This window comes from Anoplolepis gracilipes, chromosome 7 (assembly GCF_047496725.1).
Source record: "Anoplolepis gracilipes chromosome 7, ASM4749672v1, whole genome shotgun sequence".
Taxonomy (NCBI): domain Eukaryota; kingdom Metazoa; phylum Arthropoda; class Insecta; order Hymenoptera; family Formicidae; genus Anoplolepis; species Anoplolepis gracilipes.
The window spans coordinates 11,955,269-11,980,452 of record NC_132976.1 but is presented as its reverse complement, the minus strand read 5'-3'; the positions used below and the strand labels follow the sequence as shown (position 1 = coordinate 11,980,452).

At 32.8% G+C, this 25,184-nt stretch overlaps 2 protein-coding genes across 3 annotated transcripts in view; both read left to right on the top strand.

Annotated features, from left to right (window-relative positions):
* Vg (transcription factor vestigial) overlaps window positions 1-1,239 on the top strand; it is a 43,978-nt gene extending 42,739 nt beyond the window's left edge. The window contains exon 6 of the mRNA XM_072896095.1: window positions 1,051-1,239. Within this exon, the coding sequence (XP_072752196.1) occupies window positions 1,051-1,097 (47 nt within the window). The 3' untranslated portion in view covers window positions 1,098-1,239. The remainder of the gene's footprint in view (window positions 1-1,050) is intronic.
* A 17,474-nt stretch (window positions 1,240-18,713) lies between these two features.
* Window positions 18,714-23,129, top strand: LOC140667962 (uncharacterized). Of its 2 annotated transcripts, none has more exons than XM_072896410.1 (4): window positions 18,714-18,854; window positions 19,521-19,699; window positions 20,101-20,380; window positions 21,216-23,129. In XM_072896410.1, exons 2-4 carry the CDS (start codon window positions 19,530-19,532, stop codon window positions 21,459-21,461), a joined length of 696 nt encoding a protein of 231 aa, XP_072752511.1. In that variant the 5' UTR covers window positions 18,714-18,854; window positions 19,521-19,529; the 3' UTR covers window positions 21,462-23,129. The 2 variants fall into 2 exon arrangements, with proteins under 2 accessions (XP_072752511.1, XP_072752512.1); XM_072896411.1 differs by having other exon boundaries at window positions 18,715-18,872.
* Window positions 23,130-25,184: the final 2,055 nt, after the last annotated feature.

Sequence of the window (25,184 nt, the reverse complement as noted above, 5' to 3'; positions counted from 1 at the left end):
GTATATATTTAGCATATCCATTTATTAAAGAAAAACATTTATTAGAAATGTTTTTCTGAATATGAATACGTCTTCACGTTTATTATATATTTATTAATCAATTAAAAAATATTAAAAAGTATAAACGTTTAATAATTTAACATTTATACGTATATTCGAAAAATGGAATAAAATCAGAGCTCTAATATTAAATATAAATATATATATATATATATTTTTTTTTTGACGATGACTTTATATCACATTTATCCGCAAAAAAAAAAATATTTAAAATATTTAAAATATTGTAATATTTTTTAAAAATAATGAATTCAATTTCTTTCTTTTAAAATAATTATAAAGAATTATAAGTCTGCTTTCTCAATTCTAAATGAAAATGAAAACAGTATTTTCCAAAGTCACATTCATAGCATGAAACCTGAATGATTATACAGCATCTTCTATTCGGATTAAGAATAGTATATCGGAGACGCTGATCTGTCATTTCAATCTTCGGCATATGGAGATAAGAGATAAATTCGGTCGCAAGAGACATGAGATCTTAACTGACCGGTCTCGTGACATTGGGGCCCATCTGTCTATCCGTTCGTTCGTCCATCCGTTTGTTCGTCCGTGTTGCCCAGCGGGTGCCATCACCAGTTCTGCACCTTCGCATCCGTCATAACGTTGTCTCCCCTTTTATTACTGCCGATAAATAATTTCAAGCAACGACAAGAGACGCCTTTCAAATCAGAAAGCAGTTTCAAACAGCTGATCGCTTGTATAACGTTTAGGAATCTCTCACTGGAATGCCGGAAGCCTCTTTTATATGAGATCAATCTTTTATTTAGTAATGTTGCTCTCGAACAATTTGCCGAATATTTTAGCAGCTGATTTAAAATCTGAAGAAAAATGTAGACAAATGTTTTATTTTTTTGTAAGTACATAATAAAATTTTAATTTCAATTATTATATATATACACGAACAGAATAAAAATCTAGAATAAAAATATGAATAAAAAATCATATATTTAATGATTAAACGACTTTTTTTCTTGTTCCCTGTTGCAGGACTCGAGTCTCAAGTTCAAGATTCCAAGGATCTCTACTGGTTCTAGGATCGAGCGTTAAGAATCGGCAGGAGGCATGCGGTTTCCTTAAATTCAGAGGACGACTGTGTGAACTACTGAGAACGATTGTGTTTTGCTTAATGAGAAAATTTAATGACGTGATTAGAGATCGTATAAAGATACAAATGTAAGAAGAACAAGGACATTGTTGAACAAACAGGACAACCGGACATTCGTCATTGTCGTTTGTTCATCGTTGTACATAATGTTACCTATGTCTTTTAAGGATCTACTACTAGCATAAAGAGGATAATATTAGACAAATTATTTGCGCGCACTATTACCTTTATAGTGACTGCTGTCTGACATTAAAGAGAAATTGGAAGTGAGAATGCGACCGAGAATTGTCTTCAGCTGATATAATAGCGTAGCGCGATCTAGACCGTCATGGCACATCTAAATTTTCCAAATAATTATATTAATAAAATATCTTTGAGTTTTTTATTACAAGACATTATCTTTGGATTTCTTAATTCATTAAGATTGCGATAGCTAAATAAAAACAACCTATGAGCATTCGATAAATTATTTATTTAAAAATAAGAATTTAAGAACTATAAAAGAGAGAGAGAGAGAGAGAGAGAGAGAGAGAGAGAGAGAGAGAGAGAGAGAGAGAGAGAGAGAGAGAGAGAGAGAGAGAGAGAGAGAGAGAGAGAGAAACAAAGTTCTTCTTTGAGAGATTCAAATTGAGACTTAAGATTAGCAAATGATTATTTGGTAAATTTAGCTGCCGATTTAAGTGAAGTATTTATTGACCAATGATCTTGCCATATATATAAATATATTATTATTAATTATTAATTATTATTATTATTATTATTATTATTATTAATGTATCATAAACAATGGGCGCTGCAGATATGAAATCTTCTCGAGAGAGTTAGTGAATTAAAATAGTTATTATCCGACGAGTCAACTATTATTCTTTGCACCCTAAACTTACACCCCATATGCATCTTATCTCTTCACCTTTCAAATCTTTCTCACCCGCTACTTCACCGTTTAGTATCTGTCCGCCGGTATAATCACTATCGTATTACTTACATTAAGCACATCGTATCCATTTCATGTTATCGCCTCCTGCCTAATTGTTAAATAAATAATTCACATATCACATCATTTGCTTCTTTTTCACTTACCGATATCATTTTTTTCTCAAAGTAACAAAAACTAATTTTTCGTACTTTTTTCGACCTTCAGATTTTGACGTCCTTAATTTTCTTGTGTTCTTCAATTACTTTGGTAAATTAATATCGCGTCAATAAAAGTTAGAAATATACATACATGTTTTAAAATTTGTGATTTATTTCTTAATTTATACATTTCTTATTTTTATTTTCATTGAATCTAATTATCTAGTTCCTAAAAGCAATTTTCCGCGGAAAATAGAATTTTATGTTTTTCGCGGTTCGTTACGTTCATCCTGGTTAATTACACATCGTTGGATTTAGTGGTGCTCCAAACAGGGAAAGTTAATCGAGCACGTAATAAGAACGGGAAGTTTAATTTGTTCTCCGTCCAACGGCTTTCTATCTCGCTTTGAAAAAATGCAGGTAAGCGAATTATTGCAAATTGTAACATTATAATAAATATACTATAAAAAGCTTCGGTATTAGAACTGAAATTTTTCTAATTTATACTGCGTACTCCTTGGAAGAAATTATTTTCGGTTAAGAAAGAGGATATTAAGAGGCATTTTGTCTGCTCGAGGTTCTAGGAGAAAATTCGATGTTCTACATGCAGCTTAATAACTCGAGGGTATTAATTTAAGTCCGTAACACGTGGGCTTACGCATTTGTTTTCCCGACGCAAGCGGAAGTAACGCTAACGAGATGAGAAAACGAGCAATTAACTTCGTCACTTCGGCCGAGGAGGAAACGCGCAGATGATCGACGCGCGCGTTATCACGTGTAAAGCATATGCCGTTCATAATCCACGTCTGCTTTAAGACAAATAGTGTGTGTATGTTCGTGTATAGCCTTTAATAAATTATCACTACTACTTCGGGTTTTTATCCAGCATTATTTCACTCAGCGATATATTATGTCAAAACAAAAATCTTTAAGACGGTTTTACTATAAAAAAGTACTCAATTTTATTATAAATTTTGACTGTAGAAAAAAATTAATCTCTCATTTTTTAACATGTAAAATACAAGAATTAAATCGGCTTTTGAGATATACGCGCAATTTTTTTTTTTTTGTTTAATTTTCTTTCATAATCGAAAGGGACAAATCGATAATTTGAAACTTTATAATTTCAACATCATTTTACGACACATTGAATAATATATCTTGCGGGATGATTAAATGCATAAATACAGTTACTAGTATTTTATAAGGAATAATTCGAATATTACTGTGTCACAGCAGTGATGTCATATGCGCCATAAATGTTTTATAAAGGATCGCGTTTTGTCCGGCAATTTAACATCGTCGACTTAAGTCGGGACATCGCCCCGGCAGCATACATAAATCAGTCTGTTCCGTTTCTTCTACCATTTCGTATATGATTCCCGTGTTTTCTTACGCAATCGTGCATATGCCGTGGCTAGACGCGGAAAAACTACCGACAGGAAGCCACGTGAGACCCACATGAAGAACGGCGGAATACCGAGCTTCCTGGTTTTCATTGTCGTTTATATATTATACATATTAGCATAATTTCCTTTTCTCTCTTTCTATTGCAATACAATTATAATTAGTACATATAAATTATGTACATTAAAATTAATTACAACACAAAAGTCCGTTTATATATAAAATATAATTATTAATCATTAATATTTATATAAAAAAAGAAAAGATAGATATTACTATATATAAAGTAATTTAATTTTTCATTGATATATAATAATATTATCTTATTTTCAATTTCCTTATTTTACCTCCCCCCATCAGATTAGTGAAACGAAATTAAAATTGAGCTAATAAAAATTTATATCGTTAAACAGAATGTTTGATCGTTATCAATAATAGTCCCATTATCTTTTCGTATGCAGGATTTATGTGACGATTAAATTTCGAGACATGATTTTCAAAATACATTTAAACTTGCTGAGCCTAACGCGCGAGATAACTTTGCATTTATTAAACAAATATCCTTTGTGACGTGTCGGTTTTCTCGAGTTTGTTTCGCTTTAGTGATAATTAAGCGTCTCTTAATGACGGCGGACGTTGTCCTGTTGTTGTCTCGTAATCTCAGATTAGGATCTGATTTTTATAAACGGTAGCCGCAATTAAATCTAGCATATAATAAAATAAATCCTCGCACGGCAACAACTAAGAAAGGTCCTAGTCTCGATTCCCGGATAAGAAGAAAACGACTGATATACAGGGTGTCAACTTTCTCCACATAATTGGATTTGATCTTTATTAACAAACATTCAATGAAAGACTTCATTATAAATAATTAAATTACATATTTTATGTTATTTGCAATATAACTTGCACTAGAGTATAAATAAGTTCCAATGCCAAATTCTTTAAAGAGTTTAGTATGAAGAAGAAAGGTAATAGTATAGAAACACCGTATATATACGGAAGACGAGCTCGGCTGAAGGAAGATCGAGAGAGGAAGGGAGAGTAGAAGCGAGATTTATTGCCAGACTCTAGAATATACTATGCTGTTGTAATTACCGAACTGGCTTTTGTTTGGTCGATAGTTTATTCACTGTTACTATTACGCTCGCGAGAGGATCGCATGTGCAAATTTATTAGCGCAATTGAACTTTCTTCGACGACGTCAAAAGTTAACGTTAAAAATCAGAATATTGATATATAAATACCGACTTCCTATATCAATCGATTCTTTTATCTTTAAAAAGTGAACTATTCTGTCAAAAAATTTACAACTGGCAGAACATGTTACAAATAAAATAAATGTTAGATTAAATGTGTAAAATAAATTAGTTAAATTTTTGTATAGTTCAAACAAACTGAAAGCACCAAAATATTTGCGCGATAAATAAATCAAACATTTTTGCACGGATCACCCCTCAAACCTCGTGGTAATTAAATACCAAATACATGTGAGCTCCCCTCTTTATTGTAACTCACTGGGATAATATAAGGGGATCGAATCGTCGATATTGCACCAGCACAATAAATGGCTCGACCGTGAATATGAATATTAATTTTTCTTTGTACTTGTCGACCATTTGTCAAAGTCCAAATTTATCGTCTATATAAATGCAGCAATTTTTATAATAATGAAATGAAAAAAGGCACGTCCGCTCCGATCTTTCGATCAATTTTAGTTATGGAAAGTCTTCTGTAACTATTTTTCTTGTAACTGTTTTTTTGTCTATTTTGCTTGATGTTAGCAAATTTTTTTACCTAATAACTCTAAGCGTTTGCACGTGGCTAAAACAAAGATGAGAAGAAATAAAAAACATCGGAAGCTTCTCTTCTAGATTTACTTAAATTCCTATTTTACCCAAAATTACCATCAGTCCCGATGTACCTTCGTCTTCACCCTGGACCCCACATGATATCAGCGTCTTCTCCCACGAGGTAGATTTATGATCGGGGAAATATAGGATCTCTCTCTCTCTCTCTCTCTCTCTCTCTCCCGTCTCTTTCCTAGCCTCCTACTACCAGCACGCTGTCCACGGTAGGAATCCCCTATTACATAAACGAGCCGCATGTTCTCTCGTACATAGAACAGAGGGACATTCGACTATCTCTCGTGGCTGACATAGGCGTAGATAAACGTATAGATATAATCGGCCACGCTGACAGAAGTCTCTCTCCCCCCCTCTCGCGCAAGAAGCTACCTGCCGCGCGGGACATCTCTTCAAGCATAGATCGTAGACGATCGCGGTAGATCTTCGTACAACCGGCCTGGATCATCGAGGAATTAGGGAGCATGATTCGAGCATTCCACGGCGTCGCGATCCTCGAATCGAGGAATGCAGCCGGTCAACTGCGACCGGCAGGACATCTTTTCCAAGGACGGAAGTCCGGAAGCCACTGGTATATCCGTTACACATTGCGATAGAATTAGCCTACGGATTTTACGAAAGTGTACACATCTTATATAATATAATGACAATAATAATAAAATGTAGACTAGAAATATTATTTTTCTTATTAATGAGAAATTTATGATAATAAAATATTTATAATAAATTATTTATAAAACACAGTTCAGTGAAATTTGCAGTCAAAAAGATTTAACTCTTATTTAATTTATTTTTAGTTTTATTATTTAATTTTTTTTTTTCGTAGTTTGCTCGATACTTGTATTTGTAGTTTTCAGAAGATTAAATTCAATCAGTATTAATAAAAGTCGCTCTTATAATTTGTTATTGTTTATTGCGTCATTGAGGTGTCGATGAGATGAGAAGTAAGAGGTGTATATCTGAGTCAAGGGGGTTGTCCTTCCTCTTTCTCTTGTCGTGCGCCAAGGAGCCGGCAAGCAGCTGCGGAATGTCTTCATTAAAATACTCGGGCTCATCATTTATGCAGAGCAAAAACGCAACGAGGTGAGTGTCTCGCGAACGGATCAACGAGATTCGCACTTTATCCGCGAATGATTCGCCTTCGATTTCACCATTACATCGTTTTAACGATACAGAGGCTTTCTAAGTTACATTTTCTAAGTTTCGTTTAAATTCATAAGATTTTTTGTCACTTCATTTTCTCTTTATTAAAAATTAAAATAAATTAATTAATTTCTATTCTTTCTGCAAATTTATAATTATTATACAATTAAATTGGAAGTTTGATGATTAATTATTATTATTACTTTTACACTGATATTTTAAATGTTAAAAGTAAAGGAAGCAAATTAATTATTTAGACATTCATTTTCCATATATCATAATAGAAAGAGCAAACAAAGGATAAACAAATGAGTGTTGGCTTTATTTATTTGATTAAAAAAGAGAATCCTTAAGCAGCAGAATGATTTATTTCATCGCGATTGTTCCCGAAGCGCATCGGCATAACAATAGTTACGCGGGTGCTTGTCAGGCGCACGTGGTTCCCTTTAAAAGTTCTACTATGGACAAGCAGCTCGATCCCTATTCGTTTTTCCAGTCACGTCTCATTTGGCGTATTCAGCGTGTCGTTAGGGTTCGCCGTCTATTAAAACGCTCTCGCGAGAAGACAGGTGCACAATGATTCGTGAAAAGTCATCAAAATCAACTGCATTATTATTAAATCGAGAATTCGATTAAAGTTCTCTTGTCATACGCTTCAGTTTCTTTTGAGGAAATTTCTTCCTTTTAATATTTGGTATAAAATTAATATATAATTATGTGTTTTATGTTCAAATTATCATACTTTAAAAAAGTCACTTGCGAATTAATCAGAAAATACGCTCTCTCAGTTCGATGCAAAATTCAACATTGAGTTATGATTGAATCTCGATTCGATCGTGATGCAACGTCGTACAATCGCGCGATCGACAAAGGCCGAAAAAAATCTCTAGGAATGCTGGCGGACATTTTTCGGCGGTGTCACTTTAGAGAAGGGAAGGGGGAACGGGAAGGGGGCTCGCTATTCCTCCTCCTACCCTTCTGTCTTCCCCTCACGTGCCCCTATGCGTACTCGTTTCGTCTCCCTCTGTAGCTCTATGCTCTCTTCGTCGTTCGACTCGTCTAGGCAGACCCTTGTTATCTACCTGGGGCCCAGGGGGGCCTCGGGCAGGATCCCCGTTGTCGGACCTGTAGGCATCTCGTGTTCCCACGAGTTTAGGCCCCTCTGACGTACGATGTCCCGAATGTGCGGCTACAAGACGTTCTCCTCTATACTCGTCGATTTTTTTCTCCTCTCACGCATTTCACTGGTTCCGTTCTCTTCCGTTCTTGTCTTCTCTCCCTTCTCTTTTCTATCCCTTCTAGATTTTTTGATTTTGTAACACACGAGGAAACCGGTAGCCCGAAGTAGTGGTCGGCGGCGACCTTTGAGCGACTTCCGGATCTTTCGAGAGGCTTCGTCTTTATGATTATGCGAAGAAGATTAAGGTAAAAATATAAACATGATATGATCAGTTTGCAAGCCAATCAGTATAAACTTCATATAATAATATTGCAGTTTGTTGAATTCCATTACTTGAAATTCTTAATTATCATCTTTAATAAAATCAAGCAATGCATTTTTTTTTCTCAAAAATATTGAAATATAATAACGATATGCAAAAAATGTAAAACTTATTTAATCATATCTAATAATGCACCGAGCAAGTTGACACGCACAGTCAGGTATTTGTAACAAATGCATCGGAAGTGTGCATAAGTCATTGTGTGAATACAAATGCAAGTTTCTGCTGCCCAACTGTCTGATATGCATACAATGTCACGATTGCCGTATGTCCGTCCCTCGAAATTTCAGTATAATGGATATAAGAGTTTGCGTCGACGTTGATTTGCGTGCTCCGATAGACCGATAATTGGCTCGATCAAATTTGTAAAGAACTCTAAACTATTAATATAAATTAAAAAATGTATTTTTGAAAACATTTCAAAAACGTTGATAATATGGATTGATAAAAACATATTTACGTAAAATATACATGAGAATAACGTGTTTTATTGAATACAGAAAATAAGATATAAGATTTCATACAACATAATTAGTTAAATTCGTTTCAAATTATATTAATTTTTGAAATACAATTTTATTGACTTATTATATTTTAGGATTTCAGGATATATTTAGATTACGTCCATGACTTTCATTTCCCGAGTCACCTAACTCGAAACTTTTTATTTTCCGACATGGCTTAATTGGACAGAATGCATTTGCCGCCTCATACCCTCAAGGGCGGAAGCTACACCACCTCTGGCTGGTGTAGCTTCCGCCATCAATAGTATAACAGCAACAATCATTACAACAAATGCCCAAGTTTTTTATAATATTAATAAAAAATTCAATATAAATATTCTTTAAATTATTATTTTACTCATATTTAACATCTCATTGTAATTTTAAAGAGAAAGCTTGCTTATAGCTTCAAATATATCGATATACTTTCCAAAATTAGGGTAAACTAGGGTATGATGGCTACACCGAAAAAATGGCTATAAGCTGTACATTTTCTAATAATCGCTACATAGTGCGTTTTTTTTAGTCATTATCAAAGATAATCGATATTGTAAATATCGATTAACGGCTAAAAAAGCGTATTATGCAGCCGTTATTAGAAAAATTACAGCCTAAGGCCATCTTTTCCGGTATGACCATCATACCCTAGTTTACCCTAACAATTCATACATCTAAATACTTTTATTATAGAATGTCAGATTTTGAAACTTTTATAAATTTTTCTACCGCATAATTCATCTAAATAATATTAATTTTCTCGAAAATTTTAAGATTTTTAGATATATGTATTTCTCAAGATTTTATGTTTCACATTATTTAAATATCGTGACATTTAGAAATTTAACACAGAAATTTGCACAGGATTTTTCTCCCTTCGGGAATAATCATTCGACATAATGACAATCAATTTATTTTATAGTTATCGGATGAATGATTAATCGGATTAATAATAAGTACTTACTTTAAACATGATTGCACGATTTTCTCTTAAAGAGTCTTGTTCAGTTCACAACTAACAATATTAATGCTTGTACATTGCTTCGGATTTCGGCGAACGTATTTATACGATTCGTACTGTATACGGCGACAACTGTGTAAGCAAATACGTAATTGGTCAATAATTAACAAACAATTACGTCTTTTTAAAAATTTGTTTCCACAATTGGCAATCAAAACCAAGCACACTTCTATTCAAATAAAGTTTAACAATTTTTTTAATAAGACGTAGAATGCGGAGTGACTAGAAAGGTAAGAAAAAAAAAGTAATGTCAATTCGAGCCGCGATCGACGGCGGTTCTATCGGTGTTAATCGGTAAATGGTCTCATGCAAATCTGCAGTAGCACCTTCAAAGAAAGAAAGCAAGAGGAAAAAGAGAGCCTGAGAGAGTCCCTTTTCTCAGCCCTCGAGCGCTCTGCTCGAGATAAAATCATCGCTTGTACCGCGCTGTCTTCGCGCTGGACCACGATCTCAATACACGATCGGGTTTATCTCTCGACACAGCACGACGAATCGCCGGTCACAATTAGTTACGTCTTTCTCTTCTGCGTTAATCAATGTGCATCGATATTAATATGTACATTCTTTTAGATTTAATAAAAAATGCATATTCAATATTTATAAACATCTCTCCTTCTTTTTATGCATTTATTGCAAGACAAGGAATATTTATAATAATTCGAATAAATAAGGCTGTCAATATTTACAAACGTGTAACTATCGATTTGGCAGTAAGAGCCATGCGCGGATGTTAATGTGTAAATTTAGAATATAATTCTCGAAAATTGAACTGTGCACGCAGGGCGCATATTTTACTTGGCGTATTTACCAAGAAATAGATAATTGTCATTTTTGAGAATTTCTATAACCCCTCTTTATCCTCGTAAAGAGATGTAGACGAGAAAAAATACAAGGAATATTTGTCATCGGACCATAGCCGGAATATGGATCGAGTATAGTCGTATCTGCGATGTATGAAACGAGCAATTGGAATCAACCCCATATGGGATCAACCACTAAGAAGGGAGGCGGAGGAGGTGAAAGCCTCGTTTCAACTCTCGCGAATGCCGGGGCGCGCGTTGGTCCAGGAGGCAGCCGTGTTGTACGCCGCCTGGTACGTACGTATCTGAAATACTCTTCGTCCTCGGTGCGGACAGCGGACAGGAAATCGTCGTTAGACCCGGTGGAATTCAACGAGTGACACCACAAGTCACCGGAATTTGAGCGTCGCATAGCGTAGGTACCGCGCGAGTCGCGGGCCTCTTTCCGTGTCGGATTCTGATGAATCCGTACTTCTCATGGGCTCTTAGATACGCGAATTTGGAAATTCATGCGACAGACTCGAAATGAGGGCACTGATTTGTTTTTCCGACTGACTTCTTTCTTAATCATTTATAATCTGAAGCTGTGTTATAATGTGAATCTGACGAGACTTTTTCGAAGATTAAAAAATCCTGACGCCGCTTTACTTTCTCGTTTCAATACACGTAGATATATAACTATTTGAAATGTTTATTAAATTATAAAATAAAGATATGTATATTAAATTATTTTACGTATTTATTAAATAAGAAAGAGAAGGATCTCGCTATTTTTTTGTACATAGATATTTCGAATCGTCAGAATATTAGCATACATCTGAAAAAGTTTTAAAACATTATAAAAAGTTTTTAATAAGTATTTTGTAATTCTGAGAGATTTTTCAGACTTGTGGATTTTTAAATATTTAAGTTTCTAATTTTTGTTTGTTTTTTTTTTTTTTTTTTTCCTTTGCTCCTTGTAAATTGTTTAAGTACTTCGGCCTTCTTTCGCATTCCTGCGTTCCCGAGTTCGCGACCTCGTCTTGCTCGAAAGCGAGGGTATTCCCGACGAATCCTTCCTCTTATTTTTATCCCGCAATGAACTTCCGAGTGGCGGCGAGCAAAGCGTGGCGCTTTTCGATTGTCGATTTAACCCCCCGCTCCATCACGAAACCGCCAACCCGTCCGCCAGTCCCCGCGTAACCCCCGATGTGGCACCCTACCTTCCCCATCAATTATTATCGTCCTTCTCGTCCTCGCAGGGCCGACGTCGACTCGACGTAGGCGCCCTACGATTGGGCGCCGGGACGCCCGGCATCGCCATGGCAACCGACCCTCTTCGACGAGGGCTGCGCAGGGGGATGGGAGAGCGAATAACTCGCGAAAACACGTAAATTAAACGCACTATGGGGGTTGATGGGGCGGAATGGGGCCGAGTGGGTGTCTCAGACTGTGAAACATAGCCGTCATAAGCGGATATTAAAGCGTCCTTCCTTGGGGCAGAGTCCTTCCGTAGCTCTGAATCGGCTCGTAAACGCCAAATAAAAATTTTCATCCCCTTCCAAGAATCTTTCTATTCCGCCCTCCCCTCTATCTCTCTTCCTATCGTGATAATGAGATGAATCTCCATAAGGTAAATATCTCTCAGGATTCTTGTCGTTTAAACATTTTATATCATTTCTCATAAAAGCTAAAGGAGGAATTATAAATTTTTTAGCTCATAAGATAGCTAAGGATACTTTTACATAAATTAGATTTCAAATTCGACATCAAGTGTTTCCGAGAATAGGTAAAGTTTTTTTTTCTACAAAATAAATATACATATTGAAATTACTAAACCATGATAAAGAGAACTGACTTTGTTTTTCTTATCCTGATTTATCGTTTCCTGTAGGATAAGGGTATACAAACCTCTCGCTTAATTACTAGCAAAAAAGTATTATTTTTAAAAAATAATCAGTTTTATTGATATAAATTACACTTTACATTACACTTTGCACAAAAAAGAATCAAAAGGCACGTGTATATATATATATATGCATATATAATCAGTTGATCGAGTATGATGTATTCGGTACTCATCGCTGAATGTACAGGTGTTCCTAGCCATTTGTGCGCATAGATTACCGTCACTCGTCGTCGACTCTCGGCGACGACGGTATACTCGCTGACAGTTCTCCAGTTGCACAGTCACCGAATGCGTGCAACGGTTCGCCTGTTCGATCGAACAGGTGACCACCGGTCGTCGAACAAGTCGACTAATATCGGCACGGTTTCTGCGCGACGGACGACACGTGGACACAGTGCGATCCGTCTCCTTCTTCGGATTCCTCGCGCAGAATGTGTTCTCCATAAATTAACTTCTTAACTACGCCATATTACTCGCCGCGCAAGAAACGCCGACACACGTCGTCAGTATTTTCGGTACCGTAATATAATGTCTCGTATATCTCTCTTCGCGCATAATCCTTTTGAATGTACTTGAAATTGCAATTTCGAATGAATTTTGCAAGCCCTAGACTTTTATCCCGACATCTGTTACTTTGAAACACATGGATTTCGATTGGAAAGAAATAATCGAATCTCTTGTTAATAGTGCATAATAATAAAAAGGATTAATTAATATTCTGAGATAATATTTCAAGATTCAAGATCGTAGAAAGTTTCTAAGAGATGGGAGAAAAGCGAGAAGAGAGACGATGCGAACACGCCAAGTCGAACATGGCGTGATTTACGTTGACATGAAAAAACGGCCGGCGAAACGTATTCGAAATAATGTAGCGGAATGTGCATATATTTCAGCGGAACGTTAAACGTTTACGCAGCAGACGTTTAACGCGTATTGACCGCACGGTTCGTCGTCGTGTTGTCAACGCTGGCTCGCGCCGGTAGGTCGTTATCGCTTCTCTCTTCCCGCCACGAAAAACACGCGCGATATCTTTACAACGATGTTTCTGGCCGTTCGTGGTAGCAGGAGTTGCATCGTAAATGCAACGTCTGAAAATTACGTACCTCGTGTGTGACATTTAATTTAATTTTGAATTCTATATCATACAGAATCTCAATACAACATTATTTAGACATTTTATGATCTTCTTACTAAAGATTTTTTATTTTCATCTCTTTACAGAATTCTTTCTCTTTCTATTTTGATTGAGAAAATCATTACTGTTACATGTAAGTAAGCATGCCGTCGTTTACATTCGCCATCCAACTGAGAAAAACGGCAAAGATTGATCGCAAGTAGAGAAAGCGGCGGAGAAGAGCGTTCAAGAGCAGATTAGTGGTTAATCGAAGGGCGATCTACCGATGAGGAGTAGCCGAGGGGAGAGAGAAGGTAAAAGATGGAAAGGCTGATGGACCAGATCGAAGGACGCGAATTGCATTTCAATGGGACCAGCGCGTACGTAAAAGCGTTTCGTGGATTCCACGAGGGTAAAAACCCTCGACGGTCGTCGGCGAAAAGGGCCTCAAAGGCTGTCGGTGTTTTCGCGACAGTAAGCGAGCTCCGTGGAATGTCGGGATCATCGCGCCGACTTTTCGGTTCCCAAATGCGAAGGAAAGTAGTAGCACGAGAATCTACGATGCCTCGGATTAATAACATTCTGAATTTACCAAATGCTGAATTTGCTACGATTTTATGTTGCTAATCCACAGTAATTCAAGTGCGAAATTGAGAAATTATTGATTTTTTTGAAATTTATCGGTACAAAAATCGACTTATTAATGTGGAATATGAATAATATTACAAATTCAACTTTTTATATAATCGTCAGAAAAAAGATTTTAATTCTTCTGATATACTTTTTCCTACACATGAATATCTTTTATAGGGTCTCCGGTAATTGGTGAAAAATCTGTTAATGGCAGATTCTTCAGATCATTTGAAGACGATGTTTCCTCAACGAAAATGTCTAGGCATCAATAATTTCTGAGTTATAAGCGATTGAAAAAAAGGCGCTTTTCGCAAACTAAACTTTTTGGAGTTAAAAAAATTACCAAAACCACTTCTTCAGTTAATTTCAGATAGAGTTTACTTTAATAGAATTTTAATTTAAGGCTTGATTACAAAGATATATAATGGTAAAAATTGGAAATTGCAAAAAATGATGACGTCTCTCTACATTTATCTCGATATAAATCCTATTAAATTCTCTCTTATTCTCTTTTATTTAAATAATCTAATTATACATTTTAAATGCTCGCAAAAATACTTCTATATACAAATATTAATTACTACATTTTAAATATCTTAAAAAATAAAATTTAGAATATTCCGTTATATGCAGTTATACATATAATAATAATATAAATGATGGATTATTGCGGAGATAATACTAATAGCCATCAATTTACTTTATAAGAGTAATCAATAATTAATTAAATAAATTATAAGTTATTCACTTGCTCCGTTGTCAATCCAAGATTTCTCTTTCTCTCTCATTCTCTTCATCCTTTGTTGTTTTTAACACTCACGTGCGAAAAAACACGCGCGTACGCAGTAATCAAGACTATAGAATTTGATGATTGCGCAATCTTTACATGGTATTCTCGACGTTAATCGCACGCGAGTTTATATCGTACTCTATTAAATTTCGATGAACAACATAAAAATACATCACGAAGATTTTCGATCCACTCAACCATCATTATTTGGTAATCGTGCGTCAAATTCACATATCACTCAGCGCAGTATTGTCTCTATTATATAACAAATACGCTCATCATTGCCATATCAGTGCAATTTTCACGCGATGTCACACTCGTACGTGTTTCAGTATATTTTAAAAAATATATGGTAGTCTTTCTTGCGTTTTATACAAAATTTATGGTTAAAAAATTTTATTTTGTTTTCATCAAAGAAGCAAAAATTTATTTAGGTGAGTATATTTTCTATTATGTCTTTTACTTTTAATTTTGTATGAACAGATATGTGCAAAATGAAATAGTTAGAACATTTGCATTTAAAAAATGCAAAATGGTTTTTAGATATTCATTTAAAATAGGAAATGGAAAATTAGGGATTTTTAAAATGGTTTTTAAAATAAAAGTGATTTTTTTAAAATATTTATATTCCATTTATTTATATTTAAATTCTTATTTTCCTTATCATCTATATTTCTTATTATTTATCTATTAAATTAGATCTTACTATTTATTTTTATTTTATCATGAAATTGTATTCTGGCATCACTGTATGACATACGTTACACAAATGGTGGTGAAATAAATATTTAATCTAGGATTTATTATACAATAAATAAGTGCAATACAGTGTTGCAAAAAAGTGCCTTGATTTATTAATATGTAGAATTATTGATATATCGAATTTTTGAGTTGCAAGAAAAATATAATAAAAATCATTAAATGGAAATGTAAAATGGTTTTTGAAAACATATATTTTAAATGCAAATTACAAAATAGACATTTTACATTTTGTATTTCCATTTTAAATGCATCTATTTCAAATAATGCATATCTCTGCGTGTGAAGAATTTAATTTGGTATAAAGGAATTAAATTGTAAAAGTGTATCACAAAACAATGAATATTTTTACGAAAATATACTGTGTATATGTATACCCATAATTTTTTTCGAATTAACGTAATAAATTCATTATTTTTATCTAATCTGTCAGTGTTTTAATTTTTCAAATCAATCTAACGAGCTTCTAATTCATTTGAAGAATGCTCTTGCCTAGCTTGAGCTTATATTTATCCTGAAATTTATATACTCTTTTAAGAATGGTGAGGCACGTGGGCCGACGACGGACCTTAGGATTTGACACTCGAAGAGCGCGTAGATAAGGCACTTAGATTTAGGTGACACGCGTTACGAAAATACACGGTGAAAGACTGGCCGGGACGACAAGACAGAATTAGAAGCGGAGAGAGAGAGAGAGAGGCGCGACGTCCGACCGTTTGTTTTACGGCTTCACTCGTTTCCACGACATCGAGCGCAATTTTTCTCTCTTGGCGCATCCTCCTCCTTTTTCTCGTTCCATTTTGCCTTCTCCTTCTCCAGCCTCACCCGATCGAGACTCTTTTATTCCGAAGGGAGTTCGCCTCCTACAGACCCCGGTAGCGGAAAATTAATGCCCGCCTTGACGTAATTGCTGTGATAATACTCTCGAATCTTAAGATTTATTCGTAAAACACAGATATAAAGCACAGAACACCCGGTAAACCGTAAAATTTTTCTTATTCCTTATTCTTAAAAGTAAATCATTAAGTAATAATATTAATTACAATGTACTTTTGGAAACTTTACATTTTAATTTAATTTTTTAACTATTATGAAGACTACAGTAGACTTTGTTGTTTTCCATGTTAAATTAATTTGATCAAAATAATTTTTTTTTTTTTTTAACAAAGTAACATTATCAATATCGGTGGCATCCTATTATATTTAAACACTCACATAGAAAGGACAGACAAAGATATTGTTAGGGTTCCATTTACGCGTCCGCAAATTCGTCAACAGACACTCCGTTTAAAAATAAGACGTAAGAACTCACCATCCCTCTGTGCCGAGGACCGAAGACGCACAGGCTTATTGGCGTTTCTGCTCATTAGGATAACCCAGGAGGTTCTCCGACGCGATAACTCATTCAGCTCTGAGAAAAAGTAAATAGAGCGAGAAACGGAGAAGCGCGCACGCCAGCCGGGAATTCTGCGAGCAACCGAGATTATCGAGGAAACGTTTTATTTTTGCTTGTTAATTTCACGTCTCGCTTCCGTCGCTCGTTTATCTCTCGCCCTTTTCATAATCTACATGTCCCTTTTGGTTTTCAACTCTTTCGAATTCAAGCAGTTCTTGAACACTTTTCAAAATAATTTTTTTCTAAAGAATTAGTGCGCGCAAAATCTATCCAAGTTCATTTATAACGTTTCTTATAAAAATTTCTTAAATAATAAGTGATAATAATTGTTGCGATAATAAATATCAAATTTGCAGATTTTATAAGAAACAAGCGAATAAAATAACGACACTTTTGTAATTTCTTTCATTATAAATTGATTATGTTACATATTATTCTGTCAATTTAATATTGTTAATGTTGACTTTATTGTCATGCTCATTTTTTGTATTATGCAATTACTTATTTTATCTTTAATTTAATAATAAAAATTGTATTACAATTAAACTAAAAGTGATATCTTTAGCTATATTTTTAGCGGACAACATTGCAGCTAAGGAAATTTTTTTTAGATAAAATGTTTGATAAGTAAGAACGCATATGACGTGCATAGAGCAATTAGAAAGAACATTATTAATGCTGAATAATTAATTAAAAAATAAGTTTGTAATAAAAAATTTTTTATGTATTCAAGAAAATTATTATTATGGGATCAAGGACTGATAAATTGCGATGTAAAAATATATATATATATTGTATATATATATAGTAAAGTTATCGATTTTATTTTTACATTATATAGAAAGATAAAATTTTCACAATTAATAGAAAGGTCTCTCTATCTTTTGAAATATCCTTGCAACATTTAAAGAGTATTACTGACAATCGATTACATTTACAACTAGGTTTACTTCCATGCCATAAATCGATATAGAGAATTAGTACCAACATAGGATTGCTTATTATCTTGCATTGTATATAAATAATGAGTTTTAATGAATTTTTCTTACAACAAGAAATTAATATCTGTTAGATTATAAAAATTAAATATTTTTCAGAATCAGGAAAAAAATAAATAAATGGTAACATTTGATCATTTGTCCTAAAGATCGCACTATCATTTACGTAGAATATCTGTCTATAACGTAGATATCTGTAAACTTTATTATATAGTATTCTCTTAAACGTAGCCAATTATTAAATTTTTTTTCTTTGTAGAATTAAGTAGTGATTAATTTTATTTAATTACATGAAACTTATAAGAAACATTTCAAAAAAGGTTGAAGAGATTTACTAATCTTTTATTTACTAATTAACAGAATTATCAATAGCTTTATACAAAAGAAAATGTTCTTGTAAAAATAGAATTTATTGATAGAATAGAAAAATCAATACTGCAAAATTTTCACAATTAATTGTTCTCTTCAAGTTTAAGTCCCAAGAACATTAAAAATAGATAATATTACAGAGTTGGAAACGGAAATTAAAAAGGTAACTATTTTATTTTTATTAATAAAATAATTTACTTCTTATATTTCTCATTTCTTCATCTTGACATGAGGCCATCCCTGAGGAAACTGTCGGTAGAGCAGAAAAATCAATAAGCTGCAACGTTGCCGCGTTGAACATGTCAAAGGTCGAGTGTCGGAGTTTTCACGAGAAAGCGATTTTCGTCGTGAAGGGTGAAAAAAAAGTAAAGGGGAAATTCAAGCAAGTCTGATCACACGTGGGTCATGACTACATCGTACATCGCGAGTACGTAACTCGAGTGTTGTAGGTTTTCTGCGGTTCGTTCTGTGTGTTTAATGTTGCGTGACGACGAGTGTTGTCCAGAAGATGTATTGTTGATATCATACATGTTTCTCAGGAAACGTGTTTTTTGCATAAATTTTCTTACATTTATATGAATCACGACGAATAAATTAGATGACGGATAAGTGAAAATTGTTACATATCTTATCAAGATGTTTGAAAAAATTTTTAAATCTAACAAGCAAAATCTAAAAATGCAATAATAAAAAAAATATTAAAATTTAAGTTAAATCAAAATTCTTATTAAGCAAAGATTTCAAAACGATCAAAGATGTATAACGGTCTAAAAATATATAATGTTATAAAAATATACAATATATAATATATTCAAAGAATATTATAAAAATATAGAATATATAATATATTCAAAAATCTTAGAAACGCTCAAAGAATTTAAAAAGAACTTCAAAATAAATAAGCTCTCTCTCAAGAACCTGCAGGTCTATTTAAAAGCACTTTCTTATCGATTTTTTTGATAACTCTGTCTGAGCAGCTTTCAAATCCATATAGTTACAATCTATTTATAGATTGTAAGATAATATTTATAGACTGGAAGATATGCGATAATGTACTTTTGACTGAAATTATTAGATATTTTCTAATTTTCAGGATATCAGCATGAGTCTCTGTCCACGGAGACGCTTTCGCATCACTCCTATGCGAGCTCTAGCAGCGTTCTTTTTGATGATCGTGCTCTTCTGGTATAGCCTCAGTCGGCAAGAGATTCCACAGCAACCGTGTAGCGTGCCCGAAGAATTTACCGAGAAATTACATGATCTCGCTTACAGGTCCGTATTGCATATTTATGATACTTGGAGAGAAGATCTGAAAAAGTTAAACCATAAAAATATCTGGGAAACTCATACTCTTCGTTTCAATCATAAACATTAAATTAAACTGTAACAGTACAATATATTTACAGAAATTTTACTCTGTGTATTTTTACATTAAAAGAGATTTCTAATCGTAATATGTAAAACACAATTAATATAACATCAAACCTTAAAATATAAATATAAATATTTAAATTAATTTGCATATATTTTATTATTATATATATTATAATTAAGATTAAAAAACTTTTCTTTTAAGATTAAAAATCTTAAAAGAAAAGTTTTTTAATTTTGAAACATTAAAATTAAAAATTTTGTTTAACACACGCAAATATGATTTCTTATAATTTTACTAGGGCTCATTTGGTCCTCTCTAAATTGGGCATCGTTCACTTTCTCTGTCTGGGCGGCCTTTGGGGTCAAGTTCGTATAGGCCGTGCACTGCCCTGGGCTCGAAAAGTGGAACTATGCTTAGTGGACACTCTTCGCGACGATGTCTTGATTACGAAAGCCTTTCGAGAGGACGGTTTGAGTGCAACTTATCTTCACGCGGCGGGAATTTACAGGATACAGGAGCACGCAGTCGGCGAAGATGCACCCAAAGTGGAAGTGGTTGTTTTCGAAGAGGACGCAGTGGTAAGAAACTTTTTTTTGCGAAAAAATTTTTATATTTAAAATAAATTTAAAATTATATATGTATACATATAAATTTTATATTAATAAAAAATGTTCAATTGTGATTTAAATATCAATTAACTCAATTTTTCAAACATATATTCTTAGATAAAAATTAAAATCGAAGATACGTACTTTTTGCTTCACTAATATTCACTTCATATTTAGATCCATTTCATTGTCATTTTATTGTTTTGTTATTGTCACTTTATTGTTTGCTTCATATCCGCTTCCCTTATATTTAGATTCATTTTTATTGTCACTTTAATCGCCGGCTATAACTTTAACCACTTTTCCTTGGTTTTATGTCGAGAATAGTATTTGTATTCAGTAAGGTTGCACTTTATGTATCTGGCACGCGAATGCCAATTCGACACTTTGTGTGCTATTGCTTTTATATTCCTGTGGAAGGTCTAAGAAAACTGAAATATCCGTGATTTTTATGTACTTTATATATTTCATATATAAAGCAAACAAAGGGAGTTTCTTTGGCGGCGCATTTGTCTATAAACCAGCAATAAATATTTCATTGCTCTTTCTTTATTTGTAAGAATTACAACCTAGATCTTCTTACAAGCCATTTTGACTTGCCAAATCCATTTTAATTTTAGAGTTACGAAGCTTATAATGTTTAGTCTCACTAAACTAAATCTCTTTTAGGGTTTTCTATTTAGGAGAGGATTTAAGATGAAAAATTTTTTTTTAATTATTCAAAAGAAGAGAGAAAAAGATATATCTATTATAGAATTGTTGTTACAATACTTGGGAAAGATTTAGTCTTATATGACACTTGCAGACACAGATGGTGAGGAGGGTCGGCTGGACCAGAAGAGTCCTACCTCCAGATTGCGAGTTCTCGCCGAGTCTACAGTGTTTTCCACCGCAATTAGTAATACCGCCCTTACCGGCGAAACAATTTGGCGGCCGACTGATGCCCGTGCCACGAGAAGGCATAGAATTACAAAAGTATCATTATCCCAACGACTGGTGGCTAGAAATCAAGCCCACTGATTGTACTGAGCCCCAAGAAATGAATGTGTAATATACAATCCTTGTGAGAAATTAATCCTAGGACAATTAGAACACTGTCTTCGTTAAATCATAACACTTCCTATGATTTAATCAGCCTGGATAGAATCTAAGTATTATGTTTCAGTTGGTTTGGACGAAAACAAAATAGCTGAAACTGTCGAGAGAAAAGAGATTGACAAATTTCATTATAGTATTTAGGTATATATTAGGCATAATAGTATCTAGATATTTTCTAGAAATAGACGCGACGATTAGAAGAGGTTGCATGTGATAAGAATGGTAAGAGTATTTTCTAATTGTTTAGAAATTTAATTTAAATTAAAAGAGTAAAAGAGAGAGAGAGAGAGAGAGAGAGAGAGAGAGTTGATCTGCGACTTTAATGTGGCGAAACAATTACTACTTATAGAAAGTATTCAAATGTCGTTAAATAAAATTTACTAGTAGTATTATTGATAATGACTGACTGCTATAATCATCGTAGCGATTATATTATTAGAAGGAGTGTCAATTAGAATTAAGCCATATTTTCGAACCGTATTTCGGGCGTTTTTCTATCATTGCCATTTCCATTTTTATATCTTGTATTTTTTCATCTTTTTTTTTTTAGATATACATATTTTTATTCATAATTAAATAAGGATTTTTATAAGATGAAAAAATCTCTATATTTACAGCAGACAATTAATTAATATTTTTTTACATATCTTTGTAATTGTTTTGAAAAATCTTTTAATTCATTAAGCTAGGAATTTTTAAATACGTATTTCCTACCAGAAGTGCTGAAAATATTCAAATACATGTGAATTATAATATTCATATTTCATTCTTTGAAGCGTAAATATACTTAATCGTAAAAGTTATAGCGAAAATAGATGCTGTACGATAAGAAGTTAATTTTACTTAAAATATACTGTTAACTTTAATGTACTTAATTACATACTTATTTATGTTTCTCCATCACACTTTTTATGCGACGACGCATCGTTTAAAAATCACGTACTTTATTTAAGCAACTAATTATAGATAACTGTTATTTAAATAAGCAATTTTGTTTGTAAGTAATAAGTTTAAATTGCAATCGTAATTGTTATTCGGCGCAAAATAGCGAGAACAATAATATGCAGTAATAAAATATATGAGTTATAGATACGAACTAAGCTCACGAATCTGTGCTAATTACGAGTGTAATTGTAACAATACGTTTGGTAATGTTATAATTACATCCCGAAATCTTCCAAGAATTGAATAAAAATCTATACAAGATATTAACGTGTTTTTGAATTTAATCTATAGTGATTATATATGGCGCAAAATATTCTCTTCTATAATTAAAAAAAGAAAGTACTCAAGACCTCGAACACCGAATCTCGACTATATTGATGAAATGAACAGCAGAGCAATAGCTTCATTCACAACAATGAGCACTCTTTCTAAAGAAATCTTCGAAAGTAAACACGTGTACACATGTATCACGCGTGTTTGAAAGTATCTCGAAAGTGCTTTTATAAACGTCCTCATTCACTTTTCTCTCTGCTCGCTTCACGGCTCATCAGTTGCAACTATTTCTCGATGTAAACATTTCCTTTACTTTGTCACTTTCTCTAAGATGTTTACTGTGACGTTTTAATAAAATAATACAGTATATAAAAATGTATTCTAACTTTGATCTATACACATATTGATGAAAAATATACGTAATTTTTCAATTTTAAAAAGCATTTTATAATATATATATATATATATATATATATATATATATATATATATATATATATATATATATATTAAATTTATAAAAACTTTTTAAAAAATTTGTATATAAAAACTTTTAATTTTAGTAGCTGTTTTACTATTTTTTTGCTATTTGGTAAAATAGCTAAAAGACGTTTTTCCAGCATTTTTACCGTTTGATTATTTACACAGATGCTCGTATCTACAAACAATATTGATATAATTGATATTCTACAAATCAATATTGATATTCTGTAAATCAAGAAAATAAATAATTAATGTATCATATATACGCAATTTCCATGTACTTGTTTGCTTGAATATGATTTTTCATATCTTGAATTATATCGACAATATTATTGATTTTTTTCACATTAAATTAAATGTTGTTTAGGGAGGCGTATAGATATACATAATTTAATATATCTAATAATTTCTTATTTTATCTATTTATATGAGAAAGGAACACATTTTTAATATATATATATATATATATTTTTTTTTATTGAAAATATTGTAATAAATTTGATCTCATGTCAGTGTTACGATGACATGTGTACTATTGTATGTATATGTATAGCCTTAGGCAACACAGAAGTAATGGAAGGGAATATATAAAAGAAAGTCGCACGTTCGAAGTCGCACTTTCAAGTTATCGGTTTCATTTCGGTCCATTCGAGTTTAATCCAGCCACGCGAATATTTCTCTTCCAAAATCTCAGTGATTAATACGTTCTGCATTTCGTTTCGAGAAAGAACGCAAATTGACATAGTCATCAATCTAAAATCGACGAATTTCATGATTAGTGATATGTAATGAGTTTATATTGCGCATTTTTCAAATATATGTGGTATGAAATTACTTATAAAATTATTATAAAGTGATTAAATTAGGAATTAAAAAATAATTATTTTAGAGAAAGTGACAAATTAACAAATATCAATCGGTAAAAAAAAAGATATAATGAAAAGGATCTCTAAAAAAGTCATTCTGTTCCGGTACATACATAAATCAACTATGTATTAATTTAATTACTAAGTACATTAGAAGCAAATTCGTGTATGAATTAAAGGAATATTCTACGAAATGCAGGTAAGTTAATTAATTAATACTAAAAAAATTATAATTAATATTAAAAAGAATAAACATTTCCGATTGCGAGAATCGATATTAATTAAATTTAATACGCTAATAACAAGTTTCAGATCTCTGTGATTATTGTGCTTTTTGCCTTAATATTGGAATTCGTGGAATTTAGTGAAACCTACAAATATATAAGACCATACAAATTTTACAATCCTCATTCATGGCGACCACCTCGATGGCATCCGCTTCCGAAACCCCGGAAATACTATCATTCTAAAAAAGGACCGTCTAAATATCACTCTTACGAATCTGATCATCACAGGTAAAACGGTTATATATTTATAAGTTAAAAAGAATTTTTTTTACTTAATAATTTGGTAACATATTTTGTTTGATTAATTTTCTTTTGGTCGCTTATCTTAATTATTATATAGATATGCACCGCATTATGGGGATTCAGGAGATACATATGATGATGTCAAACCTTATGTCATAATCATACAGTTTCCGCCAAAAAAAGATAAGAAGAAATATCACTCCTCCCATGAACGTCAACATATTATACATTCTCCGCGAGATATTGATTATATTGATGATGATAAGGATGAGGATGAATTAAAAGTATATGAGTTGGATGAAAAAGGAGTGCAGATAAAAATAAACCACTAATCGTTGTTACTTGCCTCGTAACACAAGTATTGCGATTTGATGAGCTAATTAACAAATTCTACGAAACAATGAATAAGTTTTTAGTTTTTTAATATTTATGTTTTTCTATTTGTTTGCTATATGTATTTTATATATTTTATATATTTTATATTATTTTATATATTATTTTATTATATTTTGTATGTGTTATATATTGTTGTAATCTTTTTCATATTTAAAGGACACTGTTTAAAGATATATGCTTATT

Excerpts from the sequence above, each read along its gene's own strand:
- LOC140667962 (XM_072896410.1), top strand. The coding sequence starts at position 19,530 with ATGAGTCTCTGTCCACGGAGACGCTTTCGCATCACTCCTATGCGAGCT. Across the intron at positions 19,700-20,100 it reads TTACATGATCTCGCTTACAG|GGCTCATTTGGTCCTCTCTA; the intron begins GTCCGTATTGCA and ends TAATTTTACTAG. Across the intron at positions 20,381-21,215 it reads TTTTCGAAGAGGACGCAGTG|ACACAGATGGTGAGGAGGGT; the intron begins GTAAGAAACTTT and ends TGACACTTGCAG.